This window comes from Colossoma macropomum, unplaced genomic scaffold (genome assembly GCF_904425465.1).
Source record: "Colossoma macropomum unplaced genomic scaffold, Colossoma_macropomum, whole genome shotgun sequence".
Lineage (NCBI taxonomy): Eukaryota > Metazoa > Chordata > Actinopteri > Characiformes > Serrasalmidae > Colossoma > Colossoma macropomum.
The window spans coordinates 4,189,138-4,212,753 of NW_023494806.1; the positions used below are offsets into that span (position 1 = coordinate 4,189,138).

Genomic DNA, 23,616 nt, shown 5'->3' on the forward strand with positions numbered 1-23,616 from the left:
AAGGAACACAAACGCCCACACGCGCGAGGGTGCATCAAACGCCACTGTCCTTAGAGAGAGAGGAAGAGATGGAACAACCTGCATTCTAAATTTCATCCACCCACAACCCTCCAAACCCCCCCACCCAAAAGCCCCCACCCGCACAATCTCATGCTGCAATATGTTCCTCACAACAACACAGCGTCTTCAGTTCTTTTACTGCCCTTGAGAAAGGAAAAAAGAATCAGGGTGGAAAGGTCGAGGGCGTTAAAAGCACCGAGTCAGGGTGAGAAAAGAAACCATAACATCCGCTCCTTGGTTGGACGCCTGATGGACGTGTCGTCCATGGGCGCCCGCTGCAAAGTCCAGCTGAAGGATGTTTTACTGCTGCCCCACTGCCTGACACTTATAACATTCTAGATAGAAGATGCCTGTATACCAACATGAGAGCAGCTCCACTCCGACACTGATTTTTCAAGCTTTCTGCATAATTCACTTGTCGAGACGTAAACAGAGTCATTCAGGGTGGTTAGATGTGAAATGGCTCATCATAGCGAAACTGACTCAGATGTCTTTACAGTGGTGGTGACAGGAACCAGGGGTCACCATGACTACAACATAAACATAGACATTTTATTTACCATCCAGTGCACCTACACGTGTCTTCTGAGTTGTTATATGTAACACTGATGATGGTAAAATAGCGGTAAACACTTGGGACGTCTGGTTCCTATCACCACCACTGTGAACAATTCGGTCGTTTCCCTAGAACAGCACATTTCAAAACAAACCTCTCTGAATGGATCATATTGTTTACATCTTAATGACTTAATTATGCAGAAAATGGTCATCTGGAATTCCCTTTTAACACCAGTCCTGACCTCATTGGACCAGACCAGGTGTGTTCAGTTCCGGTCCAGGAGGGCCCGCATACAGCACCATGCAGTTGAGAAGATTTAAGGAGTTAAATCATCAAACTGGACACTGGCCCTCCAGGACCAATATTAAGAGTCTAGTTCGACCAAACAAGGCTAACATGGCTGACCATGAGTGAATGCATGGCAACATTCATTGTAAGGCCTGTCACAATTATTACATAACCGCCTGATCGCTATTATTTAACCTGACTGCAATTATTTTCCACAGTCATTAGATTTCTCAATCATATTGCATCACAACAAGCACGATGTGAGCCGGATGAGTTGTCAGCAGCTGCTTTGAGCCACATAATATCAATAAAATGTGTGCTATAACACATTTGGGGAATGTTTTAGCATGTACGCTTGCAGAAAAAGTGTTTTTCCCTCACATTTTCACAGTTTCAACAGAAATATTTAAGCTTTGGTTGCAAAAAAAATAAACAAAAAAGAAAAATTCAACTGATAAGCCAAATTTTTATATAAGGATTAATCGTGACAGGCCTATTAGTTCCCGTTAAGCCACATCAGCAATGTTTGATTAAACTATGCTTTAATTTATAAGACATTTCAAAAGACCTCACATCTGTATAAAAGGCATCTTCCACAAATTCCCCGGAGAACTGTAGTCGTAGTAGTAGTTGCTGAGAAGAATGACATCACACCAGTGCTTGGTAAATGTCCCATGGCTCCCAGTCCAGAGAGGTGGGGGTGGACGTTGGACAGTGCAGGAAGATATTTCTTAAGACTAGCTAAAAGACTACACCTGATACAGAACTAGAGTAGCTGCAGTCCCTCTGAAGAGGGGAAAAAAATTAAAATAAAAAAATAAAACCAACGACGATGACGATAACGATGACATGCCCGCACACCTTTTGTTTTTTTTTTTTCGTTTTTGTCGTTTTTATTCCTGACCCGAAAACGTTCCTGCTGTGTGATCTGAGCTCTTGGTAGAAGCAGCCCTTTTCTCACTGATCTCAGAACGGTCACGAACAATAATACTGCTCTCAGATCTGCGGCAAGAGGCAGCTTGCACCAACAGGTTACTCTGAAGTGCAAAATTCCATGCTCTGATAGGTCAGCTGACCGGTCAGGTGACCTAGCCCTGTGTCTGGACGGTCCAGTCTGATTGGAGGAGAATGGAAGGCGGTGACAGACGGACTGCGTACGATTGGCCCAGAGAGGAGTTGAGTAGGCAGTGGGTGTGGTATGATACACATTCTCTGGTATGATGCACACCACTTTCAGGGGTGTTCAAAGGTTCAGCCCTTTTTAAGAGCTTTTAAGAGGGATGGACAAGAGCAAGAGCCTCTCTCCGTCACTGGACAGGATGATGGCGAGGTAGGGGCAACGAAAGGGAAGGAAGGTCTGATCGGACGACAGCAGGCAGTAATTCTCTGCCCCTCTACTGCTGATTGGACGGTGCAGAGTGAAGACTTGAGGGGACTTGACAAGGTCGTATCAGGAGGCGTATCAGTGATGAAAGGGGTTCTGCTGGCTCTGCCCGGCCAAATTTGCGCTGGATATATGAGGTGTGGTTGGCAGAAACTGCAGGTTCACTCCTGTGCTCTCTCTAATCTTCCTCCCATTGATTTCTGCTCTTCATACTCTTTCTAAGAAGAGACAGCAGTGGACAGCGATCATCCTGCTTTTATCCTTCCAGTCTTCTTTCTTTCATTTGAAATACTCTCTCTCGCAAAGGAGAGAAAGCCATTGAGGTTTTCGGAACAAGTCCTGGGTTCTTATGCATCGGGTATCTGATAGTAAGAGCACTGATCTATGGTCAAGCTCCTCTCAGCCAGTATCACTGTATTAGTAAGGACACATGGTGCAAAAACTGAACCTAGATCAGTGGTCTTACTTCGACGAACATCAGAGGACACAACCTGCCGAGACAAGGACAGTTCTTGATTCACCCATCCAATCCCGGACAAGAGAGAAAGCTTATTCAAGGTACTAAACCAGCTCTGCCTGGCTGTAGGTGGCTGGGAGGTAAGCGGAGTGTTGAGGTGAGGTGGGCAATGTGGGCAGGTGGAGGCCTGGGGAGGCGGAGGAGGAGAGGATGTGCTCTTATAGACTGCAGCCCAGCGCAGGGCTCTTCTCCTGAGTGGTGCCAAGGCGGCGAAGGCTGGCGCTGGAGTAGCCCTCATCGCTGCAGCTGCTCCGCAGACTGCCTCGCTCATCTGAGTCACTCACACTGCTGGTGCTCCACTCCAGGTCCCCCAGCAGGTAGTCTGTACCTTCTACGTCCACGTCCAGCTCTTCTGTAACACACAAGTACATATAGAAATTAATATGAGCATCAAATAAGTTTAAATCTAGTTGCAATCTTTTCCTCCTCTGATTGCCTGAAATGTTTAATGGACAAGAGAAAAACAGCAAAAAGCCACACAAAATCTGACTTTTTCCTGTTGGGTTTTTCTCATAAAACTGATTCAAACTATGTCTATAAATATTTAAGTGTCAATCATAATGCAGATAAACAATATTCATGAGATTTACTAGTTCAGACGGTACAGCAAAAAGTTAAATGATTCGTTTCTATTTTATAATTTTTTAACCAAAATTCTTATTAACGCAATGTGTCCAAATATCTGTTTCTCACTACTGATATTTACCAATTTTTCCCTTTTTTGAAAAGTGAAAAAAATGAGTTTATTACTTTTAACTGTTGAATACATTCACTTTGTTTTCTTTGTGAGCTCTAAGGAAGTGAACTAAGTGTTATGTGGCACAAGTAAAAAGTAAAATCCGCAGTGGTTTTTATATATTATATTAAAATATTATATTTTGTACTATATATATTATATATCAATAATTAGCATTAAAATACTCTGATAATAGTACACAGTCTATGAAAAGTTGAGGGGGAAGAAAATCATTTGTTTTGTTCATCTACAAATCTTACTGTATTGTGGAAATAAGAAATCTGGCAGCTTAACTTTAAAGTTACTGAAAGTCCATTTAAATTTCTAATTACTCATCCAGGCATCCTTGTTTGTTTGCGCAAAAAAAAAAAAGATATGATAGTTTTTTTTGTGATTTTCATTTTTTCTCAATTTAGGTCCCTCTATTTCACATTTTTGTGAGAATAACCCGGTTGGACTCAATCCACACTTGTATGTGATATCAGATTAAATTAAAATCAGACATGCAACTTAAGCGTGGGAGGAGGACCAAGCTGATTCCAATCCAACACCCTACAGACGTCCATCTCTAGCTTCTGTTTCCTATGATGAAGTTTTTGTACCCCACCACCTCCTCTCTTCCCTGTTCCTCAGTCCTGTCTCTCAGTCCTACATTTGTTCATTAAAAGGGGGGCTGCCTTCTTGCTTAAAGCAGAAGCCACCCAGAACTCCAGCCCAGGTTTTCCTCCTACAATCATACAGCTCTTCTTATACTACAACTATGTAGAAGGTGTGTGAACAAAGCTGTGAACAAAGCCAACTAGTTTCTAATTAAATTTCCTCTAAAGCTCCAGAAATCAGTTTCTGAGCCAATATTACCAAAGCAGATCGCTACTTAGCGATGTTCCATTAGCATCGCATCACATACCATAAAGGATTCCAAGACTCAAACATACATTTCACACATTGTAGAATTCACACCTAGGAAATCCATCTGTCTGCAGCTCGAAGCTCAGCTTATAGAAAAGTCGTGTATCGTCAGTTCCTCAATGATGGAAACATTCTGTGATAAATTTAACTGGAAATGTGTGAAAAGACTGATCTGACTGTAGAATAGTGTGTGTGTACATGTGAGACAGCATATATACATTAACGTATGCGTTAGAATCAGTACAATTAATGTATGCATTAGAAACTTTAATGTATGCGTTAGAAACAGTGAATTTGTTCAGAGTAAGTTCACAGTCTACAGCCTTGTCTCACCAAGGCATGCATACATTACTGTATATAGGCTGTCTCATGTATACAAACTCTGAGCTACAGACTGTTTTGTGTGTATTTTACTGCATGTGGGATTGAAGAAAACAGTGAGGGTCTGTGTATGTGTGTCTGTCAAAGTCTGATTTGTTTAAGATGACGTCACAGTCAAATGCCAGAGTCAGATTTGTCCAGTGAGACGGTGGAGTCCATACTGTCCATGCCTCTGTGTGTGTGTATATATATATACACACATACACACACACAAATATATATATATATATATAAAAAAATTATTTCGCTGTTGTTGGAAGACAACCTTGTACCTCCATTTTAGTTCAGTTATTTTTCAGTTTTTGACAATCTGAAAATGCCTGTTGTCCTTTATATTGTGTGTAAATTTCATGTTGAATGGACTAAAAGAAACGGCCCAAAATGACTTGGAGACAATTCTGGTTCCATTGACTTACATTAACAGTAAAGTATTTTCCTTCCCCTGTAAAGTTAACATTTTGGAGATAAGAGGTTTTCTTCCAACAACAGCGATATATAAATTTGTGTATTTATCGAAACAATAACATGTAAAACATCATGTAACATTACAATAAATGCAAACAAAAATGCAGCAACGCTGCAGCTGTGGAACACCAACTTCAAAACAGGAGCTGAGATCAGAGGTGGGCAATATGACAATACTGTATCGTTATTGTGATAAATTTTGTTATCATGTTGAACAATATGCTTTTGTGCTCATGTTGTGGATAACATCCGTACTTAATGAACACTGACGTTTCTTTAAAGAGAAAATGTGAAATAAAAATCAGTTTGAGACTTTTTCAGATTTTTGACGGCAGTTTTTAAATGCAGTGCATTGTGTCTGCGTGTCAAAATATAGTGATATGTACCATGAAAATGTCTTTGATTATGGTGATATCATAATTGCCAAATCAATACTTTTTGTATTAATGTCACATTTTTCTATTCTAATATTAGTGTTTTTATGAGCAAAAAATGACTGTGCTCAAATAAACAGGATATTCTTATGTGCTGAAAACATTTGCAAAGCACTCACTTAAAAACGATGGTTCTTCAAAAGGTTCTTTAGTAAAGAAAATGGTTCTATGTAGAACCATCAACACTCAAAGAACCCTTTGCATGATTCTTTGCTTTGTGAAAGTTCTTCAGATTGATGGAGATTGTGCTGTAGATGGTTCTATATAGAGCCTTTCTGAAACGGGTTATATATATATATATATATATATATATATATATATGTAACACTTTTTTTGGGCCACTTTTACCTGCTGTGTGAACAAAGCCTAAGGCTAGATGTAAAGCACAGAGGTGGAGAGGTCAAAGTCTGGGACTGTTGCTCTTACAGTGGCGTCAGTAAGTTTGTGCTCATTGATAGGAACAGGAACTAGACGTGTACAAAAGCACTTTGGATGCAAATCTGCAGAGGTCTGCAGAGAAACTGCTCAAACAATAACAAGCTGCTCTTTGAAAGATAACTTCAAAAAGAAAATGACAGTATTGGAATGAGGTGCTTAAAAGAAACGCTACTTGGTTTGACATTGTGTTTCCTGTGTATGGTATGGCAGACACACGTCTACTTTTTAGGGCCACTGTATGTCTGAACACTTACAAATAAAGGTGCTGTGCTGGTACATTTTTCATTCATCAAGGTACAAACAATGTAAATGTTCCCTCAAAGGTACAACAGTGGTTTTAAGGTCTGATGGTGAACCTTAAATAAGTTTTTCCAGGTGAAAAGTTCGTATTTGTTTCTTTTCATAACCGAATGTTTTAAAACAGAACAGTAAAATAAAAGCCTGGAGGCGAGACGGGGTGTGTGGAGTCAGTACAGCTTAGAACATATCATTTCAGTGGATTATGGTTCGGTTATGTTCCCTGACTAAAGGTACTGAGATGTACCCATGAGCGGACCACCCCAGTGACAAGAGACTACCTTTTTTCTGAGAGTGTATAGGAAGACTGTGTGTTTATGCACCTTGGTCAGAGTCGGATTTGTCCGATGACACAGTGGAACCCATGCTGTCCATGCGCGTGCGTTCCACTCCCAGCTGCTCCAGCCGTCTGCGCAGGTGCCTCTGCTCCCGCTGAAGCTGCTCTATTGTGTGCTGAGCCTTCCTCTCGCTCTCCTCCAACCTCTGCAGACACACAAACACAGAGTTAGTTCTCACTGTATTCAGACTACAAAAACTATGCTCTGAAAAGTGCATTCAGAGAAGGTTTCAAAGCTATAATTAAAACCGAATTACACTACTTAATAAGTCTGAATAAAACTCATTTACAATGACACTTTTCATCACTGTGGTCACTTTGCATCAGAAGGACATTCTTAAAAATTTATGCTAATGTACAACCCCATTTCCAAAAAAGTTGGGATGCAAAATGCAATGTGAAAATAATTGAAACCCTATATTTCATTGAAAATACTTAAAAGACAACAAATCAAATGAAACTGAGAAATTTACAGTTTTTTTAATTTGAATTGAATTTTGAATTTGATGCCAACAACTCAACTGAAATTATTTTTGGAAATCATGGACACTGTGTCCTCTGGGCTAACGACCACTCAGCTTGTTATCAGTGCACAGTTCAAAAGCCAGTATTCATGATGGTATAGGGGGGCATTAGTGCACATGGCATGGGTGACGTGCACATCTGTGAAGGCACCATTAATGCTGAATGATATATACATGTTTTGGCAACATATGCTGCCATCCAGATGACGTCTTTTTCAGGGAAGGCCTTGATTATTTCAGCAAGACAGTGTCAAACCACACTCTGCATGTATTACAACAGCATTGCTCCATATTAAAATAGTCTGGGTGCTAAACTGACCTGCCTGCAGTCCAAACCTGTCACCACTGAAAACATTTGGTGCATTGTGAAATGAAAAATACGACAAAGGAGACCCCGAACTGATGAGCAGCTGAAATCCTATGTTAAGCAAAAATGGGAAAACATTTCTCTTTCAAAACTACAGCAGCGTCTCCTCAGTTCCCAAACGTTTACAGAGTGCTGTTAAAAGAAGAGGTGATGCAACACAGTGGTAAACAGGCCCCCGTCCCAACTTTTTTGGAACACGTTGTTGGCATCAAATTCAAAATGGGTATATATTTAAAAAAAAAACAAAAACAAAAAACAATAAAATGTCTCAGTTTCAACATTTAATATATTGTCTTTGTAGTATTGTCCTTTAAAAGTATGTTTTACATTATTTGCACATCATTCCATCCTATTTTTATTTACATTCTGCACAGTGTCCCAACTTTTTTGGAAAAGGGGTTGTAACATGATTTCATTCCAAGCAATTTTGGACCATTTCTGATAGACATTTGTCATGAAATGTTATGATGAGGTTTTGATAGGACATCAATGCAAAGTTCTCTGAATAGCACCCTTAACAAAGTGTTTCCCAGCCTAGCTATCCATTCCCAGGTGTAGCAGGTGTATTTTGAGACGGCTCAATTAGGTGAGGGTTTCCCAAGCCCCACCCCAGCCCACATTTTTTACTCTATTACAGTTCCAAACACACCTGAGCCACGTGAACAGTGACCTACAGCCTGTGGTTACCTGGCTCAGGTGTGTTGGGAGCTGAAACAGAACAAAGAAGAGAAGTAGGCTGGTTAGGCATCCCCAAGGGCCACAGTGGGAACCTTTAATTAACAAAGCTTTTTGGCATAATGGCATCATCTTACAAAGTTTACAGTCCTTTGGAATTTTACATAAACAAAATAGCTTCCTTTTATATAACATAAAAATATTGTTTGCCACTAGAACTGCTCATCACTTTTTTCTTTTTTTAACAGATTTTTTAAATTTTTTCCTGAATAAATAAGTAGGTAGGTGTGTCACTTCGCAGACGATTACTTGCCATAAAAATTATTTTATTTGTCAATTTAAATCATGTTTTTGTTGACTGTTTACAATTATTAAAATGAAAGCCTAAAATGTCAAAAACAATGGCTGAACAATTATCTTGCTTCCTAGCTGTTGATACTTATACAAACAAAAAATAAACAAACAGTGCTTACTGTTGCCGTCTAAAGCCATTAAAAAAAACCTTAAAAAAATAATAAAATAAAAAATAAATAAAAAAATCCTCACCACTGCCTTTTAAAGGCATTATTAACAAACATCAAATAAACAAACATTACTCACTGCTGATCTCTAAAAGTGTTATTAACAAACATCAAATGAACAAAACTTTTCTTAAGACCCACAGCGACTCATTAAATGTGTTTTCTGCTTTGTTTTATTTATGTGAATTTGCCTCAATCCAACTGATCAAAATGCACCCAATTCACATTCTGTTAGTTAGAATGTAAACATATGATTGTGAAAACTACTGTGGTAACACTTTCTATGAATGTCACATTTGTAAGCATCTATAAACACATTCATAACATGTTATAATGCATTTATAAGGCATCATAAACATGTCTATAAATATTTATAAAAATGCATTACACATTATAGCCATGCTGATTATGCATTATGAATTGTTAACATAATGCATTATAAGTACTGATCATAACAAATTATAAGAGCTCATAAGTCGTATTTGTCCGCTCTAAGTAAAGTGAAGCGTACTGTACTAAAGCCTCCTCCAGTGTTCAGAGTGAGGCTTCAAGTTGAAGTATTTACTGAAGAATTTACTGAAACACTAAAACATACATAATAAAGCACATTACAGGCTTCAAATGTCAGAGTTTAAACTAGAGCTGCCATCAGTGTTTTACCCAATGTGGGAAAGGTAATGTACACCACCGTTAGCTTGGCACTAACTTAACACTGCATATCCAATAGAACGCTAGCTGAAATTAGCAATACTGTACTGTAGTGATTTTACAGAGTGAAGCTTTCTAGTGCTTGACCAGTGAGGAAACAAATAACAGTGATAGCGCTCTACTATCAATGTATAACATGTTATTAACACTACTTATAATGCATTATGTTAACAATTCATAACGCATAATAAACATGGCTATAAAGTGTAAGTCAGTGTAATTCATTTTTTATAAGTATTTATAACTGTGTTTATAAAGCCTTATGAATGCATTCTAACGTCATGAATGTGTGTATAGATGCTTAAAAACGTGACATTCATAGAAAGTGTTACCACTACTGTTGCGTAAGATCTGTGGAACACAAATGGGATCAGCTCAAATAATTGCCATCAGGTGATTATGTAATAATTGTGATAGGCCAGCCAGTGTTAATACCTAAATAACTAAAGAACTAAACAAATAAACCAATTTCTTCAAGGCTGAAAAGCCCATATTGTTCTTCTGCGGCTGTTTAGTGACTTTAATCTTCATCAGTCAAAATAAACCACTCATACACACCTTGATGTGTTCCTTGGCCTTCATTAGTAGGCTGAGGGTGGTGTGCCTGTTGGAGTCTGGTCCCAGGGGCACCAGGGATTTCAAGCGTTCCAAACATAGCCGTAAATGTGCCCGTCTGGGAGGAGAGAGAGAGGGAGAAAGAAAGAGAGAGAGTAGTAGAGATGAATAATTTCATTTTAAGTGCACACTTATGATGGTGGGAACCTGAAACCTGCATACTATTCCATCTGAGGTACCACTTCCCCTCTTAAAATACCAGCATAGTAAGTGCATGGATTTTAGACCACGGTCCCCAATTCCCACATCTCAGCCATATTACAGTGTTCAATACAACAGAAACATTATTCAATATGATAAGAAATGCTGAAATAATCGCACAGCTCCAGGTCACAGCAGCACAGCGCACAATGTGGGAGGAGGAAAGCACAGCCTGTAGGATTAACAGTCTGGATCAACTGACCAGTATCACACACCACTTTATATATATATGGGATGAGCTCAGCGTCGGGAAATCCAGATTTAAAAAGCTCGAGGGATGGAGGATGTCATTTCAGTATCACCTAAATCTGAGTGAGGACCAGCCAGCTGTGCTTTGTTAGGTTTTAAGAGCTTGACCTTGTTCCCTCTGGCTTTGATTTGCTGTTGATCATGCTTTGTTTTGGCAACAGAGGACTTTTACTGTTGGGGAGATTTTCGGAAAGTGGTGAAAATTCTAGAATTCTAAATTATATATACATTTTTTTCACCCTGTTCCAAAGATCTAAAAATCTTGAATTATGTCAGAATTCCAGAACGTATACATGTGATGTAACAATGGCAGCAGTCAATTCCAATTATAAGCTTTAATATTCTAGAATGAGCGCAAGAATGAACAACTAACCACAGCCTAAAATTACTTAAAATAAAATTTCCTTAAATTTAAAGTTGAGTATTTTTGTTCTTCTCTTTCTACAGTCTGGTACCTCATTCTTAGAAGTGAGTAAGCCAGAAGGAAACTTTACAGTATGTCAATGTAATGGAATTTTATTCCAAGTAATTCTGGACAATTGCTAGAGGTCCATTCTGGTTTCTAGAATTGTGTAAAACAAGAAAAAAAGAGGGAAAGAAAAACGTTATCAACTTTAATCTACTGTACTAAAGTAATTCTGGACCATTCATATCGGCACATTCTAGGTTCTAGAATCCTGACGGTCATTCTAGACTGTAGTAGCTCATTCTATGAACGGTGTAAAGCCAGAAGGAATATAGAAAGAAAGAAAGTCACAATTAAAACAAGCTATATGAAATTTAACATACTGTAATGAAGTAATTCTGGACCATTTCAATCGATACATTCCAGGTTCTGAAATTCTGACCGTCATTCTAGACTGTAATTGCTCATTCTATGAACTGTGTAAAGCCAAAAGGAACACAGAAGGAAAGAAAGTCAGAATTAAAACCAGTTATATTAAATTTAACATACTGTAATGAAGTAAATCTGGACCATTTCTATTGGTCCACTCTAGGTTCTACAATTTTAGGATTTAGAATTCTGCAATTCTAGATGGTCATTCAACTGTGCAATGCCAGAAAAAAAAGGAGAGAAAGTCAGAAGGAAAAAAGTACTAAAACAAAGTAATTCTGGACTATTTCTTTTGGTCCATTCTAGGTTCTACAATTCTAGGATCTAGATGCAATTCTAGATAATCATTCAACTGTGCAATGCCAGAAAGAAAAAGGTAAAAAAAAAATATACTGAAACAAAGTAATTCTGGACCTTTTCTGTTGGTCCATTCTATGTTCTAGAATTCTGACAGTCATTCTAGAATTTAACAGCCAGAAGGAAAACAAAAGCAAAGCAAAGTCAGAAAGAAGAAGGTTCTTAACTTTAACGTACAGTAATTCTAGACCATTTCTATTCCAGAGTTTGGAATTCCGATGCTTATTCTTGAATGTAATTGACTATTCTTGAATGAAAATTGACTAAAGCTAGAGTAAAACTCTCAACTCTGGAAAATCTGATCCATTCAGTGCTGAGGGAGAAATAATCGAAGGGTTAATTCACTGATGACAGCATTCCCAGCTGCTGAGGGCGTGGTGGGTGGCGGTGCCCACATGACCTGTGTTACGCAACCTGCCTGCAGAACGCTGCTGCGACTGTACACACGTGGAGGCGTGGGTCACAACCCAGCTATTTCACTGCCTGCCTCTTAGCTACTGTGTATGTGTGTGCGTTTGGCTAACGGCAAGAGAGCTGCGTGTGTTTTCCTACTCTGAAAAACGAGAGTGTGTGTGAGTGTGTGTGTGTGTGTGTGTGTTTATGTGTGGGCAGCTCTTTGTGAGCCATTGCATTAAACCATAAACAGGGGAGAGAAAGAGCGATAGAGATCTATGACTATTCCAGGGGCAATTCTGTCTTTCCCCTTATCCAATAAAATCAGTTTTTAACTCGTGCAAATGGTGAGCAAGTCATGCATATAATCAAGCAGGTTAGAACGTCAAGGTTTTTAATGAAGCCAGCATTAAAAATCCAACTCTGATAGCCAAACTGACTACAAACGGAGACCTTCAGTTCAAAAAACTAAGGGGGGGCATCAGCCTCCATACAAAATCGGAAAAAAAAAATATTCATTTTTGTTTTTTTTGGACAAGATGTTAAAATGACAGCTGCCCTTGACAGTGCTTTAAAGTTTCATGAAGAATGGACCAACAGAAATGCTCAAAAAATACTTCTTCCATAAACTTTCATTCAAAGGATGTTTTTTCCTTCTCCTGTAAATTCACCGTTTTGAAGATACGAAATTTTGTCACGACAGCAACAATATGCTAAAATCCCAGCAGAGTAGAGCTAAGTGTTACTGATCAAACTTAATATCTTGATATTTTCCAAAAATATAATAGAATTTGATGATATTAAAGTTTGCATTAACTTTGTGGAACCAATCATCTCGATGGCGATCCAATTTGAGAATTTGAAAATGTTACCTTTTTAATTTTTTCTGTAAATCTACTGCCAGTGGTGTCACAGTGTGTGGATATCCATGCTGTCCATAGTGAAATGGACAGCATGTTCACTATGTAAAAGATGAGCGAGGCTTCCTTTCCTTTATTTATTGTTATAACACTGCAAAAAATAGTATCTTGTCAAGTGAAATGATCTTAATTCTAATCTATCTATCTAATATTTCTTATATTGAGATGTTTTGCATTTATTATAATATTATCTGGCTTTTTTCTAGACATTTTATTGAGTAAAATTCTCACTATAGTGGCAGATAATTTTGCTGGTTTTAAGCACATTTCTTAAAACAAGCAACATTATCTGCCAATATAGTGAGAATTTCACTTAATAAAATCACAAAACAAGTAAAACATATTTGGGAATAAGTTAAGAAATCTAAAATTAAGTTTACAACAATCTCAACAGGAGAAATATTAGATTTATAAACTAGATTTCAGATCATATTACTTGACAAGATACCTTTTTTGCAGCGTATTTTTGCTGTGATTTTTTTCTGAGTTTTCTTGTTTAAAAATAACAAATCTAAATCAAAATAAAGGCAAAAACTGCACAGATAAATCCGATTTTTAAGAAGAGCAGGCTAAACAGCAGAAATAGCCATGTATTTGCATCAGTCTAAAGTGTTAGTGAAGTCAATGAGCCCATGCTTCCTGAATCTCTGACAAGGCTTGTTTTGATTGGGCCGTTTTAATCTGTTTTCTTCTCCTACAATTACACCAAAGGGAACCTTACGCAGTGTTGTAAAAGTTAATTAGACAGAAAGCTCACTCCAGAAAGGAAACGGAGGCCGAGCAAAGCCTATAGAGGAAAGTGAAGCGTTGCCTTAGAGCAGGGATGCCCAAAGTAAGACATTTGATTTGGCCCACCTGAAGGTTGTCCTGACTCTCCCACCCCTCAGCCAATAAAAGAAGCCAATTTTTCAACATTTCTGCTTAATTAAATGGCTACAATAAAGTCATTCTGAGTGGGCTGATGTGAAATGCTCCATTCTAGAGAAACTTACCACATTACGGCTCTAAAAGCTCCCTCACAGAGAGTTATTAAATGAAATGATTATGAATACACTGCCTGACTGTCTGGGACATTGATTGTGTTTACATGCACTTGATAATCCAATCATAATTGGATTTCTGCAGTTATCTGATTATTCAAATGGTCACATACACACACACACACACACACACACACACACACACACCATACTCTGATCTAGAAAACTGAGTAAGAAATCTGATAAAGAGGCTGGATTTTAGCTCAGTAATCAGATTCCTAAGTGCATGTAAACTCTTACTCTGATTTCTTTCGGATTTCTGAGTCTGCGCATGTGTGGAGACGCAGCAAAACACTTTTGGAGTACATTCTCGATGAAATGAAGGATTTTAATATTCATCTTCTAGATGACAGATATGTTCATATTTTCAGGTAAAGTGGTGCGATATTAAAAAAATAAATAAATAAATAAAAAAAAATAAAAAAATAAACACCGGTGCATGAGGTTTGAGTTTTACATTACGTTTACGTCACGTCTTCTTCTGTGAGTTTATTGGCTGGTTGTAAAGCAGAAATCGGATCACTGTCTGACTCATGTAGACCTGGAGTTTCCCCATTATCTGATTACTCAAGTGTATATAAATGCGTTGATCGGATTACTGACAACATCTGATTTTCTGCAGTTATCGGATTATTAAGTGCATGTAAAGACACTCACTGTTTTATGACAGTGTTTTAAAAAGATTCTGGTCTGAATTATGTATTTTAAATGCATTCTTGGTGGAGGAGTACATGCAGGGCAAAATAGTCACCAAAGAATACATACTTTTTTTCGTATTTTCTGCTAGTTTACTATCATTAGCATTACATATGAAAAACTTAGAAGACACGTGGAGGTTCACTGGTGGTTTTGTATAGTAAATAAAATGTCTATATTCGTGTTGTAGACATGGTGACGCCTGGTTCCTATCACCACCACTGTAAAGAAATCTGAGTCTGTAGGTTTCTCTACAATGAACCATTTCACATCAAACTGAATAGGTTCATTTACATCTCTGTGATTAACCAATGCAACATTTGGCAAAACATTGGTGGAATTGTAGTTTAACATCACCCAGCTGTCACTAACTGCAACACAGCTACAGAGCTAATAACAGAAATGGACAACGGTCATTACAAGCAGTGGTACACCAACAAGAGGAGATTCAGGGTCTACTGAATCTCCTTGTGTGTTAGTGTGTGTTGCGCTGGTCTGAGTGGATCAGACACAGCAGTGCTGCTGCAGTTTTTAAACACCTCAGTGTCACTGCTGGACTGAGAATAGTCCACCAACCAAAAATATCCAGCCAACAGCGTCCTGTGACCACTGATGAAGGACTAGAGGATGACCAACACAAACTGTGCGGCAGCAGATGAGCTATCGTCTCTGATTTTACATCTACAAGGTGGACTGACAAGGTAGGAGTGTCTAATAGAGTGGACAGTGAGTGGACACAGTGTTTAAAAACTCCAGCAGCACTGCTGTGTCTGATCCACTCGTACCAGCACAACACACACTAACACACCACCACCACGTCAGTGTTACTGCAGTGCTGAGAATGATCCACCATGGGAGTCCTGACCACTGAAGAACAGGGTAAAAGGGGGCTAACAAAGTATGCAGAGAAACAGATGGACTACAGTCTGTAACTGTAGAACTACAAAGTGCACCTATATAGTAAGTGGAGCTGATAAAATGGACAATGAGTGTAGAAACAAGGAGGTGTTTATAATGTTATGCCTGATCGGTGTATAAGAAAGCTGTAGAAGTATTTAAAGAATACAAGGATGAAATGGCACATGATCCCATGTTCTCCACATACACTAATGCCATGGCTAACAAGGCTGACAAGCTATCTAGCTGTTTTGTCTTTGGCCCTCAGTGCACAACAAACATTTGGCCCCCTAAGACAGAAAGTTTGGGCTCCCTAGCTTTACAGTTGAGCCACAAGTAGCCAGCTGTGCTATTCTCTGAATAAAATGCTGGTGTACAGCTGTGAAATAATAGGTCTGTTTGAGGACGAAGACATTTTTATGCTTCTACTGAGAGAAAGAGTGAAAAACAATAAGCGATCAGTTCCATTTACCCCTATTCATTACAAGACAAAGGACAAAAACGGATCCTAGATCAGAACACCGACACGCTTCCTATGTATGAACACAGGGGGCCGCACATCCTTTTATCAGGAACACAATTGCGGCACCCATCCAGTAATTGTACTCCACATGAAACAGACAGAAAAAAAGTGGTTCGGCATCAGTTAGCTGAAAAACTGAAAAAAATATGAGATCATTAAAAGATTGCGTAAGATTTCATTTACATTTTAAACACTGTACTACAACAATAAATGAAAAGCCTGGTTGAATGAAGTCTTTTGTGAAAAGCCTTTTCATGTATACACCCACACTTCATGCTGCCCTTTCAGAATCTCAGTGTTATGCAGAGAACGTCTTAGAGTTCTACCTACACCTGTATTTTAAATAGTGCAGCATCTACACTTTGGAAATGGTCCAAAATAGAGAAAGCATTTTCTCTTGCCTACAAATTTCACTCACTGATACCTGACACTTAAAATTCCTGTATAATATTATATATAATATTAAGGAATATTTCTGCTGGACATTGCGTCAGATGGGAATTTAATTTGCAGAGAGTCTTTTCCAGTTAAAAACCTGTATTTCTGGCTCCCGGGTGGTGCAGCTGTCTAAGCGCTGACCCTACTGTCAATTCAATCCCTGCCGATGCCACAGCCATCCGTGACAAAGAGTCCAAGAGAGCATAAAAGTCCTCGCTCTCTCTGGGTGGACAGGATAGGCATTCTTTCTCCCGAGTTACTCAGCACAATGTGGGCGTCTAATGTAGCAGAACTGGCTGAACAGTGTTAGCAGTCTCCTCCAAGTAGTAGTGGGTGATATACCGGTTAATCTGGTATACTGGTTGAAATTCTTAAGGGTTTTCACTTTTGTCATTATCATTATATCGGGATACCACAAACACACGCAGGTAAGTCAACGTACATGCAAAACAAGCTAATTCCCCCACTCCCACGTAGCGAGTTGCAGCCCGAGTCCAGACTGTTGATGAAGGGACAGAAATAAGAACGTAATGAGTTAAAGGGGGAAAAGAGAGTGGAATAAAAGCCAGTCTCTTGGGGTTAGCTGTTAGCCATTAACCTAGCATGAAGACTAGCATCAGCTGCTTCAGGCAGCACTGCAGGCTTGGGCTTACAAGCTGAGAGTTTCCACAGTATCTCAGCTAATAATGATAGTGTGAATAGCTTGTCATATTTACCCAATTTCAGCAGTGTCTGATGCTCGTAGCTGGAAGCTCGAGTGTAAGAGACGTGTGTATGAGACAAGCTCAGAGCTGTGTGCTCACATGTACTTGCCTTTATCTTGTTAGGGTTAGAAAGCAGTATCAACATCTGTCCTTATACTGTTCATTTCATTTGTTCGTTTTTACTGCTATTTAAAAATAATTACATTTACTTCAGGTGTTAAATATATTGTTGTTGTCGGAAGAAAACCTCGTATCTCCAATTTTGCCGTTTTTCAGTTTTTGACATAATTTGAAAATACCTGTTGCTCTTTACATTGTATGCAAATTTCACAATGAATGGACCAAAAGAAATGGCCCAAAATTACTTGGAAGAAATTCTGGTTCCATTGACTTACATTAAAAGTAAAGTATGTTTTTTTCTTCTCTTGTAAAGTTACCATTTTTGCGATCTGGAGTTTTCTTCAAACAACAGCGATATAAAAAGTGAAAGGACATCCCATAATACAGCATTAATCTACAAAACAGGTACCTAAATGGTTTTATTTGAAAAAAAAAATCTACATAAATACACTATACACCATAATATACAATGAAACCCTCTGTAATCTTCATTATACTATGATAAACATTTTTGGCCATAACATCAACTACGACCTCCAAGTGTGCTGAGCTGTCCAATGACATGCCGAACTTCATGTGTTTCGGAAGAAGCATGTGCTAGCCTTTACCCTCCTGGCTTGGCACCATCGTGTGATAGAGGAAGCCCTAGCTGGTTGGTGGGAACCCACCAATAAGAAAACTGAGGGTAAAATTTCAGTTAAAAAGACAACATTAGTTTCTAACCAGTAAAATCTCTCAGAATCCCACAAAACAAACATCAATAGCCTGTTACTGGATCCGTTCCTGACACCGGCACCAATTTTCTAGCGGACACTCTGGTTTCTACACATGCTTTATACACTATTATGACCGGCTCAAGGCCGAAGCAGCAGTGAATAGGATGGATGAGCTCTGGGTGAATGATTAATGGTGAACGAAGGCTGGGGTGAGTCTCCCGACAGGTGGGTTCAGATGGAGCGCTTTGCTTATTAAGGGCGGTACTGCGCAAACAATTGAAAGACTAGATCAACATATACCTGTCTGTGCTGCCCAGACGTACACACATACAGACGCACGCATGCACAGGGTCACGTCCGTGGCACGGCTCTCTTCTTTCAGCCTTTGCTTGGATAGCCGGTCCAAAGGGCAGTGGGGTAGGATTACATAACCTCAGAACGCGCTACCAGCGCTGTGACATAACTATGATAAGGGCCCTGGTGTTTGTTAAACAAATGTAAACGCCACACTGACTGCTGCACAAGGCACGCCATGGTTCACGGGTCGTAGGTGATGGGTCGTAATCACGTGGGTCAAAAGGCGTAGTCTCTCTCTCTCCTTCTCTCTCTCTCTACCAGTGCAGGGCAGGCAAAGCATGAGGAGAGCTGTGACTGGTCAATGCGGTCGTTCCTCTGCTATGCAGCAGCCAACCACCAGCAAGGAGGAGGTTCAGATCAGTGGCTGGTGGTGTTATTGTCAATAGCAGTCATTGGTGCACTGTGACTGATTTTCAGTGTTGGATAATGAGCATTATATGCATGAATTTTGGGCATTATCCAGCATTTTCAGACACATTTCTGCCAAGTTTGGGCACCCTGGTCAAATTATACACCGATCTGGCATAACATTATGACCACCTCCTTGTTTCTACGCTCATTGTCCATTTTATCAGCTCCACTTACTATATAGGTGCACTTTGTAGTTCTACAGTTACAGACTGTAGTCCATCTGTTTCTCTGATACTTTGTTAGCCCCCTTTTACCCTGTTCTTCAGTGGTCAGGACCCCCATGGACCCTCACAGAGCAGGTACTATTTGGGTGGTGGGTCATTCTCAGCACTGCAGTAACACTGACATGGTGGTGGTTTGTTAGTGTGTGTTGTGCTGGTACGAGTGGATCAGACACAGCAGTGCTGCTGGAATTTTAAACACTGTCCACTCTATTAGACACTCCTACCTCGTCAGTCCATCCTGTAGATGTAAAGTCAGAGACGATAGCTCATCTGCTGCTGCACAGTTTGTGTTGGTCATCTTCTAGTCCTTCATTAGTGGTCAGAGGACGCTGCCCACAGGAAGCTGTTGGCTGGATATTTTTGGTTGGTGGACTATTCTCAGTCTAGCAGTGACACTGAGGTGTTTAAAAACTCCAGCAGCACTGCTGTGTCTGATCCACTCAGACCAGCACAACACACACTAACACACAACCGCCACGTCAGTGTTACTGCAGTGCTGAGAATGATCCACCACCCAAATAGTACTTGCTCTGTGAGGGTCTATGGGGGTCCTGACCACTGAAGAACAGGGTAAAAGGGGGCTAACAAAGTATACAGAGAAACAGATGGACTACAGTCTGTAACTGTAGAACTACAAAGTGCACCTATATAGTAAGTGGAGCTGATAAAATGGACAATGAGCGCAGAAACAAGGATAATCATAATTATCCTTGTTATAATTATCATAAATGTTATAATGTTATGCCTGATCGGTGTATTTTGTTGCACAACACTCCTGTACATTTTGCATGGCCTATGTATAAGTTGTGACACATTCTATATTTTAATTTTTTCCAATATGATAAACAAACACAAATTGTGCACTAAAATCTGCAGAAAACAGCCATGCATGTTCCCTTGCAGAGGGTGTGTTAACTTATTTTCGCTTAGAAAATAAAACATAATTTGACTGTGTTGAGTGTTTAAACTATTGCAAACTACTGTAAATCTCTAAAATGTAAAAACTGGGATTAAATTAATCTTCATTAGCAACTTTCATTTCTACCCACTTACAAATGCAGTAAAATAAATACATTAATTAATAAAATGTAGATATTTTAGAGACCTAATGCAGCATAACAAACATTCTGCTTTTCCAAAATAACAACAAATACAGTCACACACAAAAGTTTTGAATACCCCTGGTCAAGTTATACGCTCTACAGCAGTGGTCACCAACCCTCCTCCTGGAGATCTACTTTCCTCCCGAGTTCAGTTCCAACTGCATCTAAAATGCTGCCTCAGACCTTACCTAACACTAATGTGTTTGATCCAGCCAATTAAGGAATTTCTGAAGAAAAAAAAACATAAAATATAATCGTGCTTTGCACAGGAATTTTATATTTTATCCTTTCCAATATGCTAAACTCCGCAAATAAACAGTAATTGCGCATTAAAGCGAGCAGATGTGTGTTCTCTGCACAGTGTTCAGTTATTTTCACTTAAATCAACAAAATATGCATGTACACGTATATTGTGGGGGCCTAGTTTAGACCCATGTGTTTCCACCTCTCACCAAACACCCATATGTACTCCAGCACATCACGTGTACGCTACAAAACAGGTCAAATTAGTGACCTCTGACCCTGCCAGCTGTAAATCTCTCTTTGCCTACCCCCCCTCCCCGACCTTCTGACCTCTGAGGACTTGTCTTAACCCCTTGCGGAACAGCATGCAGGCAGAGGTGTGGTGCCACAGAGCTCCAGTTACTGCTAGAAAACCACCCCCAACCCTTCCTTTAGGACAGAACACGCTGTACTGCATTAACTGATCTAATCACACTTCTCCTTTAGCTGGAACTGCCCCATTGTGGTTCCTTTTTGACAGGGAGAGAAAACAAATGGCGGCTGTCTGCGAATCCTCTCGGGTAATCGTTAAGTATTCCCCGCTCTCTGCAGCCTTTTCTGCTTTTGTTTGCATGCGACCATGTGTGTGCCTCTGTGTGCACCCCCACAGAGTGCTGGTGTCAGTGCTGGGGGGGCCAGATCTGGTGCATGGTAAATATCTGCAGAATGTGAGACAGGCGGAGGTCACTGGGGCACTGGGAACAGCTTGCATCAGCACTGGTAAACAAGATCATACTGTACATGCCACTGGCCATCCTCAACTGTGTGTACTCTAGGAGAGAAGTTACATCACAAGGCCTCAGCCCTGCAATGCAGCACCCAGGCCTAAATAAATAGATGTTATTGCTTTATATAGCACTAAAACAATCCTTAGCTGAGTCCTTTAGCATAGGTATGCTGATGTTATGAGGGTGATGCTCATTAAATGTCCAAAAGTACCCACACTGGATAAACTCCATTGAAAAGCACTAACCAAGAGAATGGGATGCTCTGGAGTAGCTGCGCATTAGCCTAAGATCACCATGTCTAGGGTTGAACGATTAATTGTTTTTATATATTTTCAAATCGCAAGAGCAGCAATTTTTTAAAAAATTACAGCCTAAATGATCAAATATGCTGTCTTAAGTTTTAAGAGGGGAAGTTTAACCTAATAACACAGAACCTGACAACCTGTAGATGAGGCAGACCAATCAGAGGGAATCAAACATCACATTTTGTGACATCACAACCACAACTTACTGGCATGCGGACACACTACATTTAGGGGTCAAGCCTCAAGCTAGAAAAGATCAATATTGTGGTCTTCTAGGCAAAAAAGGTCTGAACCTCAATTAATAGAATATAATCCCAATATTATTAAGAAAAACCACAATTAGATATTTTCCCCAAATCGTTCAGCCCTAACCATGCCCAATGCCAAGTGTCGGCTAGAGGGGTATGAAGCAATCCGGTCCTCAGGGACCCTCAGACTGTCCACATTTTTGCTCTGTTTCTATGTATTGAGAGCTGGGGTGGTGCAAAAATGTGGACCATCTTGGAGTTCCTGAGGACCAGTTCGAGAAGAGCTGAAACAAAGCCCCCCCAGCTTTGGGTTGTGGAGCAGTGGAACTGCATTCTTTGGAGTGATGGAACTCCATTCAGCACCTTCTGGATGAGTTGTAGTGATCCAGGACTGATCATCCAACATCAGTACCAGACCTCACTAACTCTCGTGGCTGAAATCCTCACAGCAGTGTTCCAATATCTGTTGTAAAGCCTTCCAAGAAGAGTTAATGCCACAAACGGGGGGGCAAACTCCCCGTTAACATCATAATACCTTTTAGACATACAGTGTAGCTTAATAATAAGAAAAGGTGAAACTATTACTTCTATTATATTCCCTGTTATGTTCAAATTGGCAATACTGCATGTAAAGAAACATTGAATATACAGGTGTCTACAAATGTTTGGACATACAGTGTGAATAATGGAAGCTTATACCTCACCAATTAGCATCCTTAAATGCCTTAAACTGTGTTGATTTGTTCATCAATCTCAAACAGAATTGCTTATGTGGTTTGTGACACTATGACACACTATTATCTGTAAAAATGGCCAAAAACACAGATAGTTTAGCCTTGACAAGCGATGCTAGTCCAAATTTTGCAGTTAACAGTGTGTCTATTTAAGGTTTACTTGGCAACTCAATGGTTTAGCAATGCATGAGGCTAGCCGGTGGGGTAGAAGCTTCCATTATGTGTTAGCTACATTAGCTTCATAGCTCCAGTGCAAAACTTCAGATCCCAAGTCCTGACTAATCAACTACATTTGGGTTAAGGGGGCAATTTTGTGAAGTGTATTATCTGACCAACTATTCCTTCAACTGCAATAATACTGCTAGTATGTTATGCAAGAACTCAAGGGCAGGGAAGTCACCTTTGCCGTCTTGGTCATGTCTTGTGTCTACAAACCTATTTAGGTTTAGCCTACATGCATTTCTTATGAGCCAATGCGGTTAGCTTCTGGCTTACTGCTCCTAGGTTGGAGGCTATTGTATTGCCCTGCAATTACCTGCACTCCATTTTCAGTCAATTTAGCACAATCCAGCCCTCTCTCTCAACGTCTCTGCTTCTCGGTCTAGCTGAGGACAAAAGCAGCTCTTAAAATGCGAATGCTAAAGCAGTCCGGTGCAGCGACGGAACCCTGCAGCACTGTGTGCAGCTGAATATATGCAGATCCACAGAGGCAGCCATGGCTAAGCCTGTTTGCCTGGGCGAGACTGGGTGCACCCGCTGGCAGAGAGGGGCTGTGGCAGGAGCTGTGTGCATTGTTAAGACTTTTAGAGTCAAAGGAGTTCAGACGGCCTGCTTGCACACTGCTAAGCTTGGCCGCCATGTATTATTCAATGCTGTCTGCAAGCCGAGCTTGAAGCTGCGAGTGTGTGCATGTGTGACCT

At 39.9% G+C, this 23,616-nt stretch overlaps 1 protein-coding gene across 1 annotated transcript in view; it reads right to left on the minus strand.

The window, feature by feature from the left end:
• Positions 1-1,226: 1,226 nt before the first annotated feature.
• The window catches only part of mxd1 (MAX dimerization protein 1), a 52,276-nt gene continuing 29,886 nt past the window's right edge, over positions 1,227-23,616 (minus strand). The window contains exons 4-6 of the mRNA XM_036597856.1: positions 10,159-10,273; positions 6,792-6,951; positions 1,227-3,160 (exon numbers count right to left, since the gene is read on the minus strand). Of these exons, the coding sequence (XP_036453749.1) occupies positions 2,967-3,160; positions 6,792-6,951; positions 10,159-10,273 (469 nt within the window). The 3' untranslated portion in view covers positions 1,227-2,966. The remainder of the gene's footprint in view (positions 3,161-6,791; positions 6,952-10,158; positions 10,274-23,616) is intronic.